The sequence below is a fragment of the Pteronotus mesoamericanus genome, unplaced genomic scaffold (assembly GCF_021234165.1).
Source record: "Pteronotus mesoamericanus isolate MK-2021 breed Mesoamerican mustached bat unplaced genomic scaffold, CSHL_Meso_final scaffold_137, whole genome shotgun sequence".
Taxonomy (NCBI): domain Eukaryota; kingdom Metazoa; phylum Chordata; class Mammalia; order Chiroptera; family Mormoopidae; genus Pteronotus; species Pteronotus mesoamericanus.
In genome coordinates this window covers 3,060,316-3,078,056 of record NW_026555306.1, presented here as the reverse complement: position 1 = coordinate 3,078,056, position 17,741 = coordinate 3,060,316, and the positions used below count along the sequence as shown (strand labels likewise).

Genomic DNA, 17,741 nt, shown 5'->3' with positions numbered 1-17,741 from the left:
GTGTAGTCTCATCTCTGCGGCGAGTCAGCCTTGGGACTGTGTCTAGAGGAGCCAGCCGACCCCTGGAAGCCCCGGGGGCCTCGGACTGCGCTTGCGCAGAAACCAGCTCTTTGGCCCTGGCGCGTGCCCGGCCCTGGCGCGTGCCCTTCCCTGGTAACGGCCCACCCCTCCTTAGAAACGGGCGGGTTGGCCAAGCGGCTACTGGGCGTGTGTGGGCAGGCGACCAGTCGGCGGGGCTGCAAGCCTCCCTCCAAGAAGTCTGGGACCCCTTTTGGACTATGGGGGACCCGCCGGCCGACCCTGAGCTGCCTTTCCAGCAGTCCTCGAGGCCCAGAGGCTCCCGGGCCTCCGACCAAGGGCGCAGTCGGGAGCACTCTCTGTCCCAGGCCGCGGTCCCCCAGGAGGCACAGCAGCTGGCGCCTGACGCTCAGGTCCTGAGGGGCAGTCAGGAGATGCCCGGGATCCAAACCAACCTCCAGGGGTGGCCACAAGGGGCCGGCCTGAGCCAGTATGACAACTCGATGTCCCAGGGTGGCGTACAGTACCCGCCTGCAAACACAGGGTATCCCACGGATTACCAGCCCCATCATTATCTGGATGAAGGCAGGGTCCAGGCCACCCGCAATGCCAACCTCATGCTGGATCAGCTACAGCGGGGCCGAGGCAGCCTCTTCCAGCAACTAGAGGCGGCCTACCATGAGCCCCGGCCCGACTTCCTGGGCCAGGTCAGCATGTACCAGAGAGAAGACCTGCAGTTCAGCGATGGCACCCAGAATGGGCTCTACCCGGGGGATGACCCCACCCTCCAGTTCTCCTCCTCTGCGCTGGGCTTCATGCCCTTCAATGTGGAGGTGCCCGAACCGGAGCCGCGGGAGCTGGCCGTGCAAAACGCCAAGGCCTACCTGCTGCAGACCAGCGTCGGTGGCGACCTCAGCCTGTGAGAGGGGGCTCCGCAATGGGGGTGGGGCGGGACCCAGGCCGTCCCAGCCAAGACCTCCCTCAGGCTCTAGGGTCTCCTCAGACAGGGGGGTTGGCCCTCAAGGAGAATCAGCAACTGCTCTGGAGCATCTCTCTCAGACTAGGAGTCAGAATAAATGCTAACGAGAACTAAAAAGTAAAACATTTACCTACCAGACATTGTGCCAGCGCTTCACACATTAACCTCTAGTGCTCACAGCTGAGGTGAGCTCATCTCCTGTCCCTGTTTTACAGTGGAGGAAACTGAGAGACAAATTAGGTTCCACACCCAAGATAGTACCACAGCTAGGCCGTGGCAGAGCCAGGGCACACGTGATTCGGCTCCCAGGGCCCTGTTAGCCACCGAAGTGTCCTGCTGAGGGAGGCACCTGCCAAGGCCACTCGGCTGCAGTCGAACTACACCTCTTGGCTCCTCCCCCTTCACATTCTAGTGGGAGAATGGACCATAAATATAATAAAGGATAAGGTGATAAGAACTAAGGTGAAAAAGTAAGGCCGGGTAAGTGGTACAGAGAGTGCATGCTAAATGGTGTGAGGTCAAGGAAGGGCCCCTCTGAGGAGGTGACATTCAATCAGTGACCTGAATGTGGTGAGGGGGAGCACCTTGCAGATACCTGGAGGAAATGTGGTCCAGGTATGGGGTATAGCAAGGCTGGAGGCTCTCAGGTTTGCTGTGTTGGAGGAACAGCAAGGAAGCGGGTGTGGCGAGAAGCAAGGGAGGGGCGGGGGTGGGAGGAGATGAGGCTGGAGGTCTTGCTAAAGGGCAAAGCTGACCCCGTCCCTCCCATGTGCAGAATCTGCCGTGGTTGTCCAGTACCCTTGGAAGACGGTCCTGCTCCTCACAACAGCCTTCAAGGCCCTCTATAATTCAGCCTCTCTCTGTAGGCTCTCCCAATTTCATCTCCTAGAATCTAGTCAAAATTTACCACTAGCGCTTCTTCAATAGCTCCCAGTCCTCTAGAGCTTCAAGTGCCCCTATTAAAAAGCACTGACCACATGCTGACCTCTCCTGGCCCCTCCCAGGTCAATGATGGCCCTCCACCCCACCCAAGGCTGTTGCCAAGGGGTTTCCACACCACAGATGGTTAGACAGACATGCTCTGAAATCAGACCAACCTAATTTTAAATCCTGGCTATTTAGATTTAAATCCTAACTATTGTGTGACCTCATGACCTCAACTTTTCTAAGCCTTAGGTTTCTGATCTGGAGAGTAGGGATTATAATTGTTCTTCAGAGAGGTGATTGTGGTGAGAATTCAACATTGTTCTCAAGTGCCCAGTGTAGTGCCTGACGGTGAATGGAAACCGCTACCGCACTGTTTTCGCTCCAGCCTCCTCTCTTACCACAACCCCTCTCCCTCACTCCTCCAGCCACACTGACTTCCAGTGCTCCTCCAACATGCCGGGCACACCCCCAGCTCAAGGCCTTTGCACATCATTGCCAATCACATCATCTGCAAACCATGGCAGTTTTGCTTCTCCCTTTTCAATACTTTTTTTTTTCATGTCAGGTTGCATTGGCTGAGATCTCCAGTGCAACATCAAATAGAAATAAAAGCAGGCATCCTTATTCCCAGTCTCATAGCGGAAAATCGTGTTAGGTGTGTGCTGTAGGTTACTGGTGACTACCCTTTATAAGATTGTTTAAAAATTGCCTCCTCCTAGTTTTCCGTGCTTTTAAAAATCATGAATGAGTGTTGAATCTTACCAAACAATTTCTCTGCACCTATGAAAGTGATCTGACATATCCCCTTGAACATACTGACCTGGCAAACTACGTTTTTTTCTGTTTTTGTGGTCAGTGCAATCTTGCATCCCTGTCTTCAGCCCAGTTTAATCATGGTGTGTCATCCTTGTGAGCAATTGCTGGATGCCATTTGCTAATATTTTCCTTAGGGTTTCAGCAACTGTAGTTCTAAATGAGATCAGCATGGAATCACTTTCCTTTCCCCTGGCTTCCTTGAGTTTTGGTATCCAGGTTGTCTTAGACTCATAAAGTATTTCAGGGTCTATGCGCCTCCTGTCCCCTCTGACTGAAAGAGTCTCCTCCCCAGGGTCTGCATGGTTTTCCTCCTCACTGCATTCAGATCTCAGCTTCAGTGTCACCTTGGGGAGGCCTGCCCTGGCCTCCCTGTTGAAAATTGTAAACCATCACCCGTCCCCGACATTCTCAGTCCCCACTCCCTGCTTGATCGCCTCTATGGGAGTGACCGCCCCCTGGCACTCTACGCATCTTGCATATTTAGTGTGTGTCTGTCTACATCATCAGAATGTCAGCCCCATCAGGGCAGAGACCTTGTGTCTTCTCTACTGCGTCCCCAGTGCCAGGCACAGGGCCAGGCACACAGCAGTGAGCTGAGAGAGTGATGTCCCCCACCTCCCGCTCCCTCTGGAGGCAGGTACGAGCACCTGGTGAACGTGCTGACCAGAATCCTGAACCAGCGGCCGGACGACCCCTTGTCTATCCTGGAGTCACTGAACCGCACGGCTCAGGAGGAGTGGTTCCACCCCAAGCTGGACTCGCTGCGGGACGACCCGGAGATGCAGCCCACCTACGAGATGGCAGAAAGGCAGAAGGCACTGTTCCTCCGGGGCGTCGGCGGCGAGGGAGAGCAGGAGGTGGAGGAGGAGGCGGTGAGTGAGCCGGGGCGGGGAGGCGCACCCAGCACGCACGGCCCGAGCTGAGGCCTGGAAGTGAGGGAGCGCGGGGCGCGGCCCAGAAACACAGGCCACGGCAGCCTAGTGTGTTTGCCCCGCAGACGGGGTGGGGACCCGGCTGCACAGGACCTCGAACGCCAGACTAAGGCACCCCTGAGGCCACCGGGGCGCCACGAAGGGCTTGGCGAAAGGAAAGGCGGGTGGGTCAGCCCTGCGCTTCGGAAAGCTGACCCCAGCTGCCCTGTGGAGGTGGAGGCTGGCCTCTCACACCATCCATTACTCCTCCCTCGGGAAAAGAAAGCTTTGCACATGTTTTCTGGGACACCCTGCCTGCCGGAGTCTCTCGACACTGAACTGCCTGATCTCCTGAATTCAGTTTCCCATTTTGTGAGCTGAGACCGGCGACGAACTCTTCCGCTTGTTACCATTTACTAGTTTCCAGAATTGGACGACTGCCTGAAATTCAGGTGAAATATTCTTTCACTGGTTCAAGAGACATTTGTTGAGTACTCTCTGTAACAATTTGGACACCGCTTCTGCCCCCTGAGTTTAGGAGTGTTGCTCCTTTCAGCCCTGAAGCAACCCCGCAAGGCAAATGCTACTTGTTATTCTTATTTGCAGAGAAAAGACAAGCTCAGGGGGCAGGAAGCTAGGAAGGGCTGGAGACAGGAGGCAGGACCTTGACCTCCAAAGCCCCTGTAACCTCTGCCTGATGTGCAGATGCCTTGGTCTGTGCTCCATTCTGTGTTTCTGAGAGTCTAGGATTCTGGCGACAGTGGGGTGGCTTGGTGAGAGAATGCAGGGACGACAGTCTGACAAAGAAATGTGCCCTTGTGAGCGGAGCACAAGCTGGGATACAAGTTTTAGGCAGGAAAGGCAGTTTTATCTGAGAGTACGATTGTAAGTTTCCAGATCAACAGTCTCTCCGGGGGAGGGCACGCCCCCTTAGAACTGCACCCTCTCCCCCGCCCCCACCAACCCCAGGTTGCACCCCCATCTAAACACCAAGCGTCCCTGAGGGCCCTGCCTCCTTAGAATTCTTTGCCCCTAGAGGCTCCGCCCCCTGAGACTTCAGGTCTACTGAAGCTCCGCCCAATTAAAATTCAATCCTTTGGGAGACTCCGCCCCCCGCCCCCCCCCACCTAGAACTTAGAGCTGGAGTTCTTAATGGGAGGTCTGCAGAAGGGCAAAAATGTGGAAGTTTGTGGTCTGTGCAAGAGACGGAAAGAAATCGATGACTCAGCATTTCATTTTTTTTTCTGTCTAATGGAAGGACTCTCTTTCTCTCACTTTCAATTTCTTCCAAACGGCCAGCCCTGACGCCCCCGCTTCGAAATGCCACCTCTACCAGCGAGGTACGCCTGCACAGGGCACGGCATCTGTTTCCTGCCATCTGCATCCTTGCTCTCGGGATGGCGTCCCGCTTGCTGTGGCCAACGCCGCAGAGCACCCCTTGCTCTTGGGGAGCAAAAGCCTCTCGTCCCTGCGCCTGTTTTGAAGAGAGTTCCTGACTAATTTCACGTTTATAATCTTAGACTAGCTTTTGTATGACGGTGTCACGGTCCAAACACTAGCACCTTACTACACTTGTTGGACAGTACAGGTCACTTTAAGGCCAGAGATAGATGATGTTGCAGACATGCAGACAAGTGGCTTAGACAAGCTAGAAGTTTCTCTCATACCTGATAGGTTGCAAGCAGTAGAGGGCTGGCAAGGTGGCTCCGAGCAGAGGGACAGGAGGGCTGTCCTCTCCCCTTCCTGCCCCAACGCGAGAGAAGGGGGGGTACAGCAGAGTCTGAGCTGTCATTGGTGGCAGCTGTTTACTCTTACTCCAGTCAGCAGTGGCGAGGGGGCGGGGTGAGATCATTTAAACATGGTTGGCCAGACCGCTCCATTGCCACATGGATGGGGGATTCCCAGACTGAGGGTGACCGCCCTTGGCCCATGGGCCAGGCACACACACCCCACGAGAGTTTCCGAGGCTCATTCCCTTATCTTCCCTCCTGGCTGCAAAACAGTGACTCTTGGGATTACGTTTTGACTCTGCCCCCCTGAGTTGCTGATGTCAACATCAATTAGACAAACAAGCTTTTGCACTGTATTTAAGATTGAGGGAAAGTGCTGGAATCACTTTCAAAATAACCATTCTCGCCTTGACTGGTTTGGGTCAGTGGGTCAGGCACTGTCCCATGAACCAAAAGATTACCAGTTTGATTCCCAGTCAGGGCACGTGCCTGGGTTGCAGGCCAGGTTCCCGCTTGGGGGCGTGGGAGAGGCAACCAACGCTTCTCTTGTGCATCAGTGTTTCTCTTCTCTTTCTCTCTCCATTCCCCTCTCTCTAAAAATAAATAAATCTTAAAAAAAAAAAATTCTCCTACTCTAGAGTTTTAGTCAGGGTGTGCCACGTGGAGCTGAGGTAACAAACAGCCCAACAATTTCAGCAGCTTCAAACCACGCAGTTTTGTTCTCACTCACACTACCTGCCCATCCAGGGCTGGCAACAGGACTTTGCTCATCAGCCGCTTGAGAACCTGGGGTGGTGCAGGTTCGGCTGTGACACAGATGTCCACGGTTGCAAAGGAGGAAAAAGAGAGCCTAACAAAACCCATGTGGGAGATATCTATCTATCTGTATCTATCTATCTATATAGGTAGATATAGATAGATAGGTAGATATGTAAATATAAATTTATTTATTTTTAGAGAGAGGGGAAGGGAGGGAGAAAGAGAGGGAAACATCAATGTGTGGTTGCCTCTTGCGCGCCCCCTATTGGGGATATGGCCCACAACCCAGGCATGTGCCCTGACTGGGAATCGAACCGGTTACCCTTTGGTTTGCAGGCCGGCACTCAACCCACTGAGCCACACCAGCCAGGGCCCCATGTGGATTCTTAGGGCTTCTGCTTGGGTGAGACACATGTCCCTTTTTCTGCCATTTGAAATGGTCAGAGCAAGTATCCTGGCAACTGCTGAATTCAGAAGGGGTGGGCACATGTACTCCTTCTTTGGGAGGGGACTTCAAACCTTTGTGAACGACAGTATCTCTAGAGGATGTAGGAGGAAGACTAAACTGTTTGTTCTAACTCTGTTCCCAAAAGGAGCTTTCTTTAACATGAGGATGCAGTATACACCTTTAGGAAAAACCTCAGTGTGTTCATTGCCCAACCTTTATCAGCAACTGGTACAAGCTAAACACCATCATTGATGTTCACACAAACCCTCTGTTATGGGTTGAATCGGGTTCCCCTCAGATTCATTTGTTGACTCCTTAACCCCCAGTACTTCAGGCTGTGACATGAAATAGGATCATTGCCAATGTAATGACCAGGGAGGGGTCCTACTGGCGTAGGGTAGGTCTCTAATCCAATATGACTGGTGGCCTTATAAAAGCTTAGCTTCAGCAACAAACAAACACACACACATACACACACACACACAATACCTGGTGAACATGAAAGCAGGGACCAAAGAAACGCTGCTGCAAACCAAGCAGCGCAAAAAAGTTGCCAGCAAACCACCAGAAACTGGGAGGGAGGCAGGAAGCAGAGTCTCCCAGCCCTCAGTAGGAACCAACGCTGCTGGCCGCTTGACGTCCACTTCTGGCCTCCAGAGTTGCGAGACGATGCATCTCTGCCATTTAGCTTATGGTGCTTTATTACAGCAGCCCTAATAAAGCACTACCCCGCCTTTTTGTAATATGTGTAACTCTTTGAATAATCTTTCAGTGCATTTGAAACAAGAGGCAAATAGTCCTTAGTGTGCCCAGCAAAAGTTAACAATTAAATATATAAGCCCTAGCCCTGGCTGGTGTGGTTCAGTGGATTGAGTGCCAGGCTGCAAACCAAAGGGTCGCTGGTTCGATTCCCAGTCAGGGCACATCCCTGGGTTGCAGGCCAGGTCCCTGGTGGGGGCATGCAAGAAGCAACTAGACATTGATGCTTCTTGCCCTCTCTTAAAAATAAAAAATAAAATATATATATATATATAAATTCTAGAATTTTCACCTTCTTCAAGAAAATTGGCCAGTGACTCAGACAGCTGTGTAAAGGAGCTGAAGAAAATGTGTTCATCTTGAAGTTTTTGTTACCTTGAGCTTTCAGATGCTTGGTGGGAATCACTGTACTTCCCAGAAGCTGTCCACAGACCTTAAATGAGAAATTCATCTCTTTGATCTGGTTTTTTTCCTTCTGACTTTAAGTGGGGCTTATATGTCTTTGTTATATGTTTGTATGTTTGTTTGTTTGTTTTTAAATCCTCACCCAAGGACATGCTTATTGACTTTAGAGAGAGGAGAAGAGAGGGAGAGAGAGGGAAAGAAACATCCATCCGTTGACTCTTGTACATGCCTTGACTGGGGACTGAACCCACAACCTTTTGTTTATGGGACAACACTCCAACCAACTGAGCCACACTGGCCAAGACTATATGTTTTCTTGAACGGCAAGTGTGCCTTTTCCCCTGAGCTAAGAGGGATGAATGGGTGCATGAGCCAAATCTTTATCATCAGCTGGTACAGCAGTGATAGACACCTACGAGAGCCTGCTAAAATAAAGGGGAGGGGTAGGATTTATCGTAAAGAAAATAAGGCATTTCCCAGAATCAGGGGACTTACCTTAGCTGGGCTGCAGGAATAGCTGGACCAAGCTAACCAGCTCTGATCCTGAGTTTTTTTCTTTCTCTCTGCAAACTGGCCTCCATCGTCTCTCCGCGCAGAAAGTCAGCCACTGAACACTCACACATTTCCATGTTTCATTACCAGGCACACGGAGAAGTTGGCCCCTGGCTTAGTTCTCCAGTTGCTGCTGGAATCACCACAAACTTAGTGGCTAAAGACAACTTTTTTTGGTGGGAGGGAGAGAAGAAAGTTGAGATAGAGAGAGAAACAGAGAGAGGGAGGGAGAGAGGGAGGGAGGGAGAGAGACATCGATCTGTTGTACCCCCCATCTATAAATTCATTGGTAGCTTCTTGTATGTGCCCTGACCTCCAGGGATCAAACCCACTTGGGGATGTATGGAGACGACGCTCTAACCAACTAACCTGCCCGCTCGGGGCAGACCCCTTCAAGTTCTACCTTACCGTTCTGGAGGTCAGGAGCTGTAACTGGGTTTCCCAAGGGGCAGGCAAGGGCTGCCTTCCTCAGAGAGGCTCATGGGAGAGTCTGTTCCCATGCCTTCTCCCGTGTCCGGGGCCGCCTGCATCCCCTCCTCCTCCACCTCCAAAGCCGGCAGGGCGACCCCCTCAGACCTCCCTCTGACTCCGGCTTCTGCTTCCGCCATCGCATCTTCTCTGACCCTCCTGCCTTGTGACCTCCTTGGGCCAACCCTGATAACCCAGGGTGATCTCCCCACCTCGGGACCCTCCGTTTGATCAGCCTTGCACGTGCCATTTGCTATGTAAGGCCTCGTGCTCACGGGTCTCCGGTTTAGGCCATGGCGTGTTGGGGGAGGTCATGACTCTGCCTGGCACACCCCCGTTCTCTCCATCCTGATGTCAAGTTCTGGCGGGGGAGCTGTGTTTCCCTGGCCCAGGCAGGCTGGCCGAGGCCAAGGGCGGGTCGTGCTGACCTCACGTGGGAGGACCTCATCAGTTTTGTTCACTGACATGCGTCAGTCCCTACACTAGCCTGCGGCTGGCCCCCATTGGATTTGTTTAAACTTATTTTAATTTTAGAGAGAGAGGAAGGGAGGGAAGAAGGATAGGGAGAGAAATATCAATTGACTGCTTTCCATATGCACCCCAACTGGGGACCGAACCTACAACCCAGGCATGTGCCCTGACCGGGAATCAAACCAGTGACCTTTCAGTTTACAGGACAATGTCCCACCAACTGAGCCACCACGGCTAGGGCACCTACTGTATTTCTGGGCCCCGGTGGCTCAGTTGGTTAGCGTGTCATCCCCATATGCCAAGGTTGCAGGTTTGATCCCTGGTCTGGACACATACAAAAAATCAACCCATGAATGCATAGATAGTGGAACAACAAATCAATCTCTCCCCCCCGCCCCCGTTCTCTCTCTCTCTCTCTCTCTCTCTCTCTCTCGTAATCAATACATAAATTTTTTTTAAAAAATTCTGGACTGATTGAATGAAAGAGTATTGGGACAGCCGTGGCCACATGGATGTGGTGGCAGCTGAGCCCAAACCTCCCTGTATCCCAGTTCGAGCCCTTGGCTGACTCGTTCTCACTCCCTTTGCGGTCTCTCTCTCTTCCTGAACAAAGCAATGAAACAGGAGGCAGTGAGGGCAGGACTTACCACCCCCATCCCCAACATCACTAATCCCTGAGTTCAGGTCTGCCTCTTCCGTGAACTTGCTGTGTGGTTTGGGGTCTCTCTTAAGGTTGCAAGTAACAGAAAGCGTGACTGGAAGTGAGGAGGTAGGGCTGCTCAGCGATGCCCGTGGGCACCGGGCAGTTTCCACCTTACAGCTCCACCACCGTCAGGGTGTAAGACATGTGTTGCCTCATGGTCCCAAGATAGCTGCTCTAGCTCCAGATCTCACATCCCACTCCAGGCAGGAACAAGGGGAAAGGATGCAAGATTTTCTCTTAGTGTGATTTTTGCCTTTACTTCTCCATCGAGTGGTGTCCTCCCCCACTTGCCCAAGGACCCGCGCTGCTTCTGACTGCCGGAAGGCTCAAGGCTCGCAGGAGCAGCTGGGTTCCCCAGCAGCTTCGCGCTGGGGTCTCTAGACGAGTTAGGCTAGGGAGCAGAGCTTCAGTCTGCCTCCCTCTGCCCCCCTCCCTCCCCACCTTCTGCAGTTAGAGACGGCCGTGCCCAACATCATGGAGTCAGCCTTCTACTTCGAGCAGGCCGGTGTGGGCCTGAGCTCGGACGAGAGTTTCCGCATCTTCCTGGCCCTGAAGCAGCTGGTGGAGCAGCAGCCCATCCATACCTGCCGCTTCTGGGGCAAAATCCTGGGGCTAAGCCGCAGCTACCTGGTGGCCGAGGTGGAGTTCCGGGAGGGCGAGGAGGAGGTGGAGGAGGAGGAGGTGGAGGAGCTGATCGAGGGCGAGGCCATGGACATGCACGGCGGCGAGGAGGAGGGCGAGGAGGATGAGGAGAAGGTCTCCGACATCACCCCCAAGCGGATGTGGAAGCCCCCGCCCGTCATCCCCAAGGAGGAGAGCCGCTCGGGCACCAACAAGTACCTGTATTTCGTGTGCAACGAGCCGGGCCGGCCGTGGACGAGGCTGCCCCATGTCACCCCCAGCCAGATCGTGCAGGCCCGCAAGATCAAGAAGTTCTTCACCGGCCAGCTGGATGCGCCGGTTATCAGCTTCCCTCCCTTCCCCGGCAACGAGGCCAACTACCTGCGGGCCCAGATTGCGCGCATCTCGGCTGCCACGCACATCAGCCCCCTGGGCTTCTACCAGTTCGGCGAGGAGGAGGGAGACGAGGAGGAGGAGGGCGGCGCGGGGCGCGACTCGTACGAGGAGAACCCCGACTTCGAAGGCATCCCAGTGCTTGAGCTGGTAGACTCCATGGCCAACTGGGTGCACCATATGCAGCACATCCTTCCTCAGGTGAGGACTGGGACCCCAGCCCCTAGCTGTCTCAGACCCAGCGGGCTCAGGTGTGACTCCCCAGTAATATCAGGTACCTGCTGTCTGCTACCCATCGTGCCTAACATGCATCCATCCATCCATCCACCCATCCACCCATCCACCCATCCAAAGGTATCGGTTGACAGCCCCTGGTCAGAACCCTTTGGGCCAGGTGCATTTTGGAATTCTGAATTTCTCAGATTTCAAAAATGTGACAGTGCACACATATCCCATGTACTGTATGCAGCACTTTAAGCAGGGCTAGGGCTGCAGCCCGTATTCAAAAGCATGATTGTTATTTTTGCAACAAAACTGCATAGCCTCTCGTCATTCAGAGCGGGACCCTGCCAAATGACTCATGCAAAGCGTCTGGTTCTCAAAGCTTCTCAGGCTTTGGAGTTGTGGGTAAGAGGCCGTGGACCTGCATTAATTGAATGCCTATATCTGAATTTTACACACATTTATTCATTCAAGGAAATACTGGCTGTGTGCTGGGATCTTTTTATTCATGCACGCATTCATTCATTTAAGAAACATTTATTGACTCCAGAAGGTTAACTGAATCCAAATCGCTCCTTCTGAGACCTGTACAGCTAGCATGGCCGTCTCATGGCTGATGAAACTGAAGTCTGTGATATGCTTTGCTCTGAGGTTCATTCACTCCTGCAGCAAACACTTATCAGCTCTTCAGTATCTCGTGTAACCCAACAGCAATCCAATCAGAGAGGCACCTCTGACACCCCCATTTCACAGCTGGGCAAACGGGATTATGCGGGCTGCTGAATGTCAGCTCCACCGGACAGAGATTAGTGGCCTCTTTGCTCAAGGATGTACCCCCAGCACCTGGAGCAGCACCTGTGTAGAGTGGGTGCTCATTAAATGCCTGACGAATGAATGAATGACCGAGTGCACGCACAGACGGGGACCACACAGCCAGCGGGAGGCAGGAGCCCCCACCTCAGTGCAATGGCTCTGCTGGCCCATTCTCTGCCCTGACCTGTGTGACCAAGCCTGTCCTCCTACCCATAACCTAGGTCCCTAAGGACAATCCCAGTGTGCTGCCTGGTCCTTCACCTCTTCCCATGGTATAGACCGTCCTCTGTCCCCCGGGGGTACTGCCTCACCTTCCCCCACCTCCAGGGCCGCTGCACTTGGGTGAACCCTTTGCACAAGAAGGAGGAGGAGGAGGAGCTGGGGGAGGAGGAAGAGAAGGCCGATGATGAGGGGCTGGAGGAGGTGGAGCAGGAGATTGGGCCCCCGCTGCTGACACCGCTCTCAGAAGATGCAGGTAATGGTCCTCCTCACTTATACCACCAGCCTGGAAGGGGCGAGTGGGGGTGGGGGGGACGAGAAAAGGAGGGGCAGTGACATTGCGAGGTCATCTCTCCGAGCCTCAGTTGTCCTATCACCTATAAAACAGACATGAGGACAGTGCCTCCTCTTGGGGCTACGGGAAAATGTCCAGCTTGTGAGCTGTGCCTGGCACATGGCACTGCTCACCTGGTGGGATGTGCTTTCTTTTTTTTTTTTAAGAGAGAGGAAAAGGGGGAGAGGAACACCAATTTGTTGCTCTATTTAGTTATGCATCCATTGGTTGATTCTTGCATGCATGTGCCCTGACCAGGGATTGAACCCGCAACCTTAGCGTATGGGGACAACGCTCCAACCAACAGAGCTACCCGGCCAGGGCAGGATGTGGTCTTTTGAGTTCAGCGTGGGCTTGAGGAAAGAGAGAGCGAGTTAGGAAGTCCTTGCCAGAAGAGTCAGAATTTGAGTCAGATTTTGGAAGAAGGGACAAGCATTTCCTGAGGCTGGGCCCTCAGGCGCCTGGAGGAAGCAGGAAGGAGAGGCTGAGAGTGGGCGGGCGCACAGAGCCCAGATTTCGACCCTGATTTCCATGAGCCCCATGCCTGTGCCCTGCGCTCTGCCCCCTGGTCCAAACAATGGCCAACCGCAGGGAGAATCACAGCGCTGCCCAGTCTGGGGTCCAGGGCTCACCGTCGCCCTGCGAGGGAGGTGAGATCAGTATCCCACTTCCTGGGTGCAGGCACTGAGGCTCAGACAGGTGACGTGGCTTTCTGGGTGCACACGGCAAGAGGGTGGTCCAGAGCCAGGGCCATTCATCACCACAGTTCCCTTCATGCCCCTCCTCATCTTCCCTCCTTACCCGCCCTTCCCTCCGTTCCAGGGTGCTGGGCTGGGGGTGGGGAGCCAGCAGTAGAGCCTCCGACCTTCCTGAAGCCCTTCACTGCCCTGCCCTCCGCAGAAATCATGCACATGTCACCCTGGACCGCCCGCCTGTCCTCCAGCCTCTGCCCACAGTACTCGGTGGCCATCGTGCGCTCCAACCTCTGGCCGGGCGCCTACACCTACGCCACTGGCAAGTAGGTGGTCTCCTAGTCTCCCAGCAGAGGAAGCCCCTGCAGCAGGCCCGCTGGGCAGCTCACTCGGGTGGGCAGAGGTTGGGAGGGAAGCTCCCCTTCAGGAAGCCCCCAGGGCTGAGGCCCTCACTCTTCTCCCAGGGGTTCTACTTGGCCTAAAATGAGAAGTCCCAGACCAGAGTGGAAGCCCCTCAGATAAGAGAATGGGGGATGGGAGAGGGGAAAGAAATGACCCAGGGAAACACAGCATGTGCAGGATGCCAACCTGGTTCTCTGGCCCGCTGGCCCGGGCTTCTCTGCTGTGTGGGTCAGAGAGCCGACAGGACTCAGGAGTCCGCTTTGCCGCAGCCCTAGCAGGGGAGAGTCTTCTCTGTGGGGAAGCTAACTACTTCCCTGGGCCCCCTGGCCAGGTCTTCCGGTTTGAAGGGTCTTCGCTCTGTGGGCCAGAAATCTTCCCTAGCAGGACTCCCCATCATTTGCCCCAAAAGATTTGCGGGCCGAAGTCACTTTTGCATCTTCCCACCGGAAACTACACACTCTACTAATCAATCCCTCAGCCTCTCTCACCAAGGCACGCCCCCGCCTTTCTAATCAGCCACTAGAGGGCGCCGTCTGCAGCAGGGCGGGCGCACTTACCATCTCCGTCCACCAGATGGCATGACGATTTCTCACAGATTTTCCTTTTCTAAACCTCTCTTTGGCTTCTGTGATTCATGGTCGAGGCGGGATTTCATGTCATCTTGGTGCTTTAACCACATGCTTGGCAATTTCTTTTCTCCTCCATAAGCAGGGAAGACGCACGCTTGCTTTTGCCAACACCCATCTTTTGGCCACACCCTAATTTGTCAACATTCTTCTGAAAGCAAAAGCTCCAAATTGGGAACTCCACTCACCCATCCATCCTTTCCACCCCGCCCCCACTCCGCCTCCATCCACCCTCCCATCCACCACCCAATCATTCATCCCTCCGCGCACCCATCCATTTATCTATCCTTTTTTTTTTCATTATAAAAGACTTGTATGACACTGTTTGCCAGCTGTTTGCTGAGCACCAGGCCCTTTGCTGGATAGGCAGATGTGGAGCCCGCTCTGGGAGCAGGCAGAGGAAGCACAGGCGTTAATTGTATAACACTTCTCACCACCCCTCACTCCCCCAAATATCCTGTTACAAACTAAGATAATACCACTAAGGAGCATGGAGGGACCAATGACAGCTCACGTCGGTCATGTCTTGAGAGGATCAAGGAAGGAGTCCTGAGAAAAGCAGCCTTGATCAGAAATCTTTGAGGAAAGAAGGAAGTAAGGGGGCAGGGGAATAGGCAGAAGGACATTCTAGGCTAGAGCTTCTCACACTGTGCGCGCTGGGACTCGCTGGGGGATCTGGTGGAAGCACAGGTTTCGGTACCAAGGGTCTTGGGTGGAGCATGAGATCCTGCATCCCTAGCAATCTCAGCCTTCGGACAAGGCTTCCTGACCACAAGGGCCAGGGTGGGCAGGGGTCGGGGCTCCGGGGAAGACCTGGAGGACAATGAGTCTCTCGGGAACAGCAAGGTCAAAGCCAACTGCTTCCGTGGCAAGCTCTCCGTCCCCCTGTCCTGCTGTCTCTCTTTCTCTCCCTACTTCTCTCTGCCTCTCGCCCTGCCTCTCAGTCCCCTGCCTAGTCTCCCACTTACTCCTCTTTCCTTTCCAGTTAAAATTCTGGGGAGAGGTGAACTGGCCGGGACCTGGCCGGTTCTGTCCTTGTTTACGATCAATCTCCTCCCTCTAGTGTGTAGGCACCATGGCAGGGGTTTTTGTCACTTTGTTCTCTGCTCACCAGGTCCCCACATCTAGACCAGTGCCGTCCAACAGGAATAAAATATGAGCCACATAGGTCATCTTACATTTTCTAGTAGCCATACTCAACAAGTAAAAATAAACAGGCAAAATCCGTTTTAATATATTTTATTTAACCCCAAGTATCCAAAATATTATTATTACGACATGAAATCAATCATGTAAAAATTCTTAATGAGCTATTTTACCTTCTCTCAGACTAAGTCTTTGGAATCTGGTGTGTATTTTACATTTACAACACATTTCAGTTTTGATCTAAATTTTCATAAGTACTCAACTTGTATTCACATTTCATGACATTTACAATCGCAAAAGTAGTCTCACGTACCCAAGTTGTCCCAGTGATACTTAGATGTTTTCAATACTGAATTGAGTATTAGCTTCATTCTTTAAATTTGTAAAAACTTTTTATTTGTTTTGAGAGAGAGAGAGACATTGCTTTGTTGTTCAACTTATTTATGCATTCATTGATTGATTCTTGTATGTGTCCTGACCAAGGATCAAACCCACAACTTTGGCGTAATGGGATGATGCTCTAACCAACTGAGCTTCCCAGCCAGGGCTATTGTTTAAATGAATTAAAATTAAATAAAATCTACTTGACCAACAAGAGCAGAGTACATATTCTTCTCAAGTGCACATGGAATGTTCCTCAGGGTAGACCATATGCTAGACAATAAAAAAGGTCTTTTTTTTTTAAAAATACTTTTACTTATTTATTTATTTTTAGAGAGGGGAAGAGCAGGAGAGAAACATCAATGTGTGGTTGCGTCCCGTGCACCCCCTGCCGGGGACTTGGCCTGCAACCCAGGCATATGCCCTACACTGGGAATTGAACTGGCGACCCTTTGGTTCACAGACAGGTGCTCAATCCACTGAGCCACACCAGCCAGGGCAAAAACAGGTCTTAATAAATGAAAAAAGATTGATCATACAAAAGAAGTTTTCTGACCACACTGGAGTTAAATTAGAAATCAATAACAGAAGGAAAGTCACAGACATGTAGAAATTAAATAACACATTCCTAAATAACAAATGGGTCAAAGAAGAAACCACAAATGAAATTAGAAAAGTATATAAAATTAGAAAGTCACTGTTTGGGGAGCACTAACAACGTTTTAGGGTCTCAGTAGTCACAGGCGCTGTTGGACAGTGCAGCTCTGGACACGGCCTGGCACTTAGTAGGTGCACAGTAAATACTACAGGAACAAATGAGCAGAACAACCTAATGGGCACACTTCACCCTACTATGCATGACTTTTCCATCATGGTTTGTCTGTGCTGCCTCCCACCGTTAGTGAAAGTCCGGGTTGGGGCCATGGAGGGAGGATTTCCCAGTGTCTCACCGCCTCTCCAGGAAGTTCGAGAACATCTACATCGGCTGGGGCCACAAGTACAATCCGGAAAACTTCAACCCACCCCTGCCGGCCGCCATTCAGCAAGAGTACCCCAGCGGCCCGGAGATCATGGAGATGAGCGACCCCACGGTGGAGGAGGAGCAGGCCCTCAAGGCTGCCCAGGAGCAGGCCCTGGAGGGGGCAGAGGAAGAAGAGGAGGATGAGGAAGAAGATGAGGACGAGGACCAGGATGACTAAGGCTTCCTAGTCCCCTCCCCCAAGCAGGTAGATACCTAGTTATGGGTATACCTAGGTATGGGGGTTTTTTTCGCTGTTGGTTTGCTTCTGCTCCTGGAGGGCAGGGGTAGAAAAGGAAGGCAGCTGCTGTAAATAAAATGTTTCCATGGCATCACGGCCCAGGCACTTACTCACGGCTCACCACTTTGTTGACATTACCTCCACGTCAGGGCTATGGGGCTCTGCTAGGAATGCTGATATTGCCCCGCACAGCCTCTCCCTTCTCTTTTGTTTATTCATTCATCTGCATATCAAACAACTATTATAATGCCTCCCGTCAGCCCAGCCCTGTGCTGGAGACTCACAGGTGACCAAGCAGCCTTGGCTGTGCTTTCCTAGGGCTCACTCTCTACGGGGAAGAGAGACACACCCCCAGACAATGAAAACCCACGTGGGATAGCCCAGAGGCCTGACAGCGCCCCTCAGCTGGCTCTCAAAGGGTCAAGAGCAGAGGGGGAAGGGCATTCCAAGCAGAGGGAACGGTGTGTGCAAAGGCCCAAGTGCAAGAGTGTGATGAGCGGGGATAATTTCTCAAACCTCATTTTTAAAACTTTCTTAATTGTTTATCAAGAGAAATGATTCTTTAGTTGAGACATTTATGTTTCATGGCTCAGGAACACAGGTTAGTGACGCACTTCCATGGAATTCAACCCGAAGAAATTCTTCACATTCCAAGATCACTTTGCACTCTGAAAGATAACCAGCCTT

General features: G+C 52.6%; 1 protein-coding gene across 1 annotated transcript; it reads left to right on the top strand.

Annotated features, from left to right (window-relative positions):
* Positions 1 to 278: 278 nt before the first annotated feature.
* Positions 279 to 16,994, top strand: RSPH6A (radial spoke head 6 homolog A). Its single transcript, XM_054588476.1, has 6 exons — positions 279 to 937; positions 3,378 to 3,612; positions 10,397 to 11,161; positions 12,323 to 12,470; positions 13,449 to 13,566; positions 16,757 to 16,994. The coding sequence occupies exons 1-6, from the start codon at positions 279 to 281 to the stop codon at positions 16,992 to 16,994; spliced, it is 2,163 nt and encodes a 720-aa protein (XP_054444451.1).
* The last annotated feature ends 747 nt before the right edge of the window (positions 16,995 to 17,741 follow it).

What these genes read in the sequence shown, in the direction of transcription:
- RSPH6A (XM_054588476.1), top strand. Translation starts at nt 279, where the DNA reads ATGGGGGACCCGCCGGCCGACCCTGAGCTGCCTTTCCAGCAGTCCTCG. An exon ending in AGGAGGTGGAGGAGGAGGCG is followed by an intron (nt 3,613 to 10,396) that starts GTGAGTGAGCCG and finishes CACCTTCTGCAG; the next exon opens with TTAGAGACGGCCGTGCCCAA. An exon ending in TACACCTACGCCACTGGCAA is followed by an intron (nt 13,567 to 16,756) that starts GTAGGTGGTCTC and finishes CCGCCTCTCCAG; the next exon opens with GAAGTTCGAGAACATCTACA.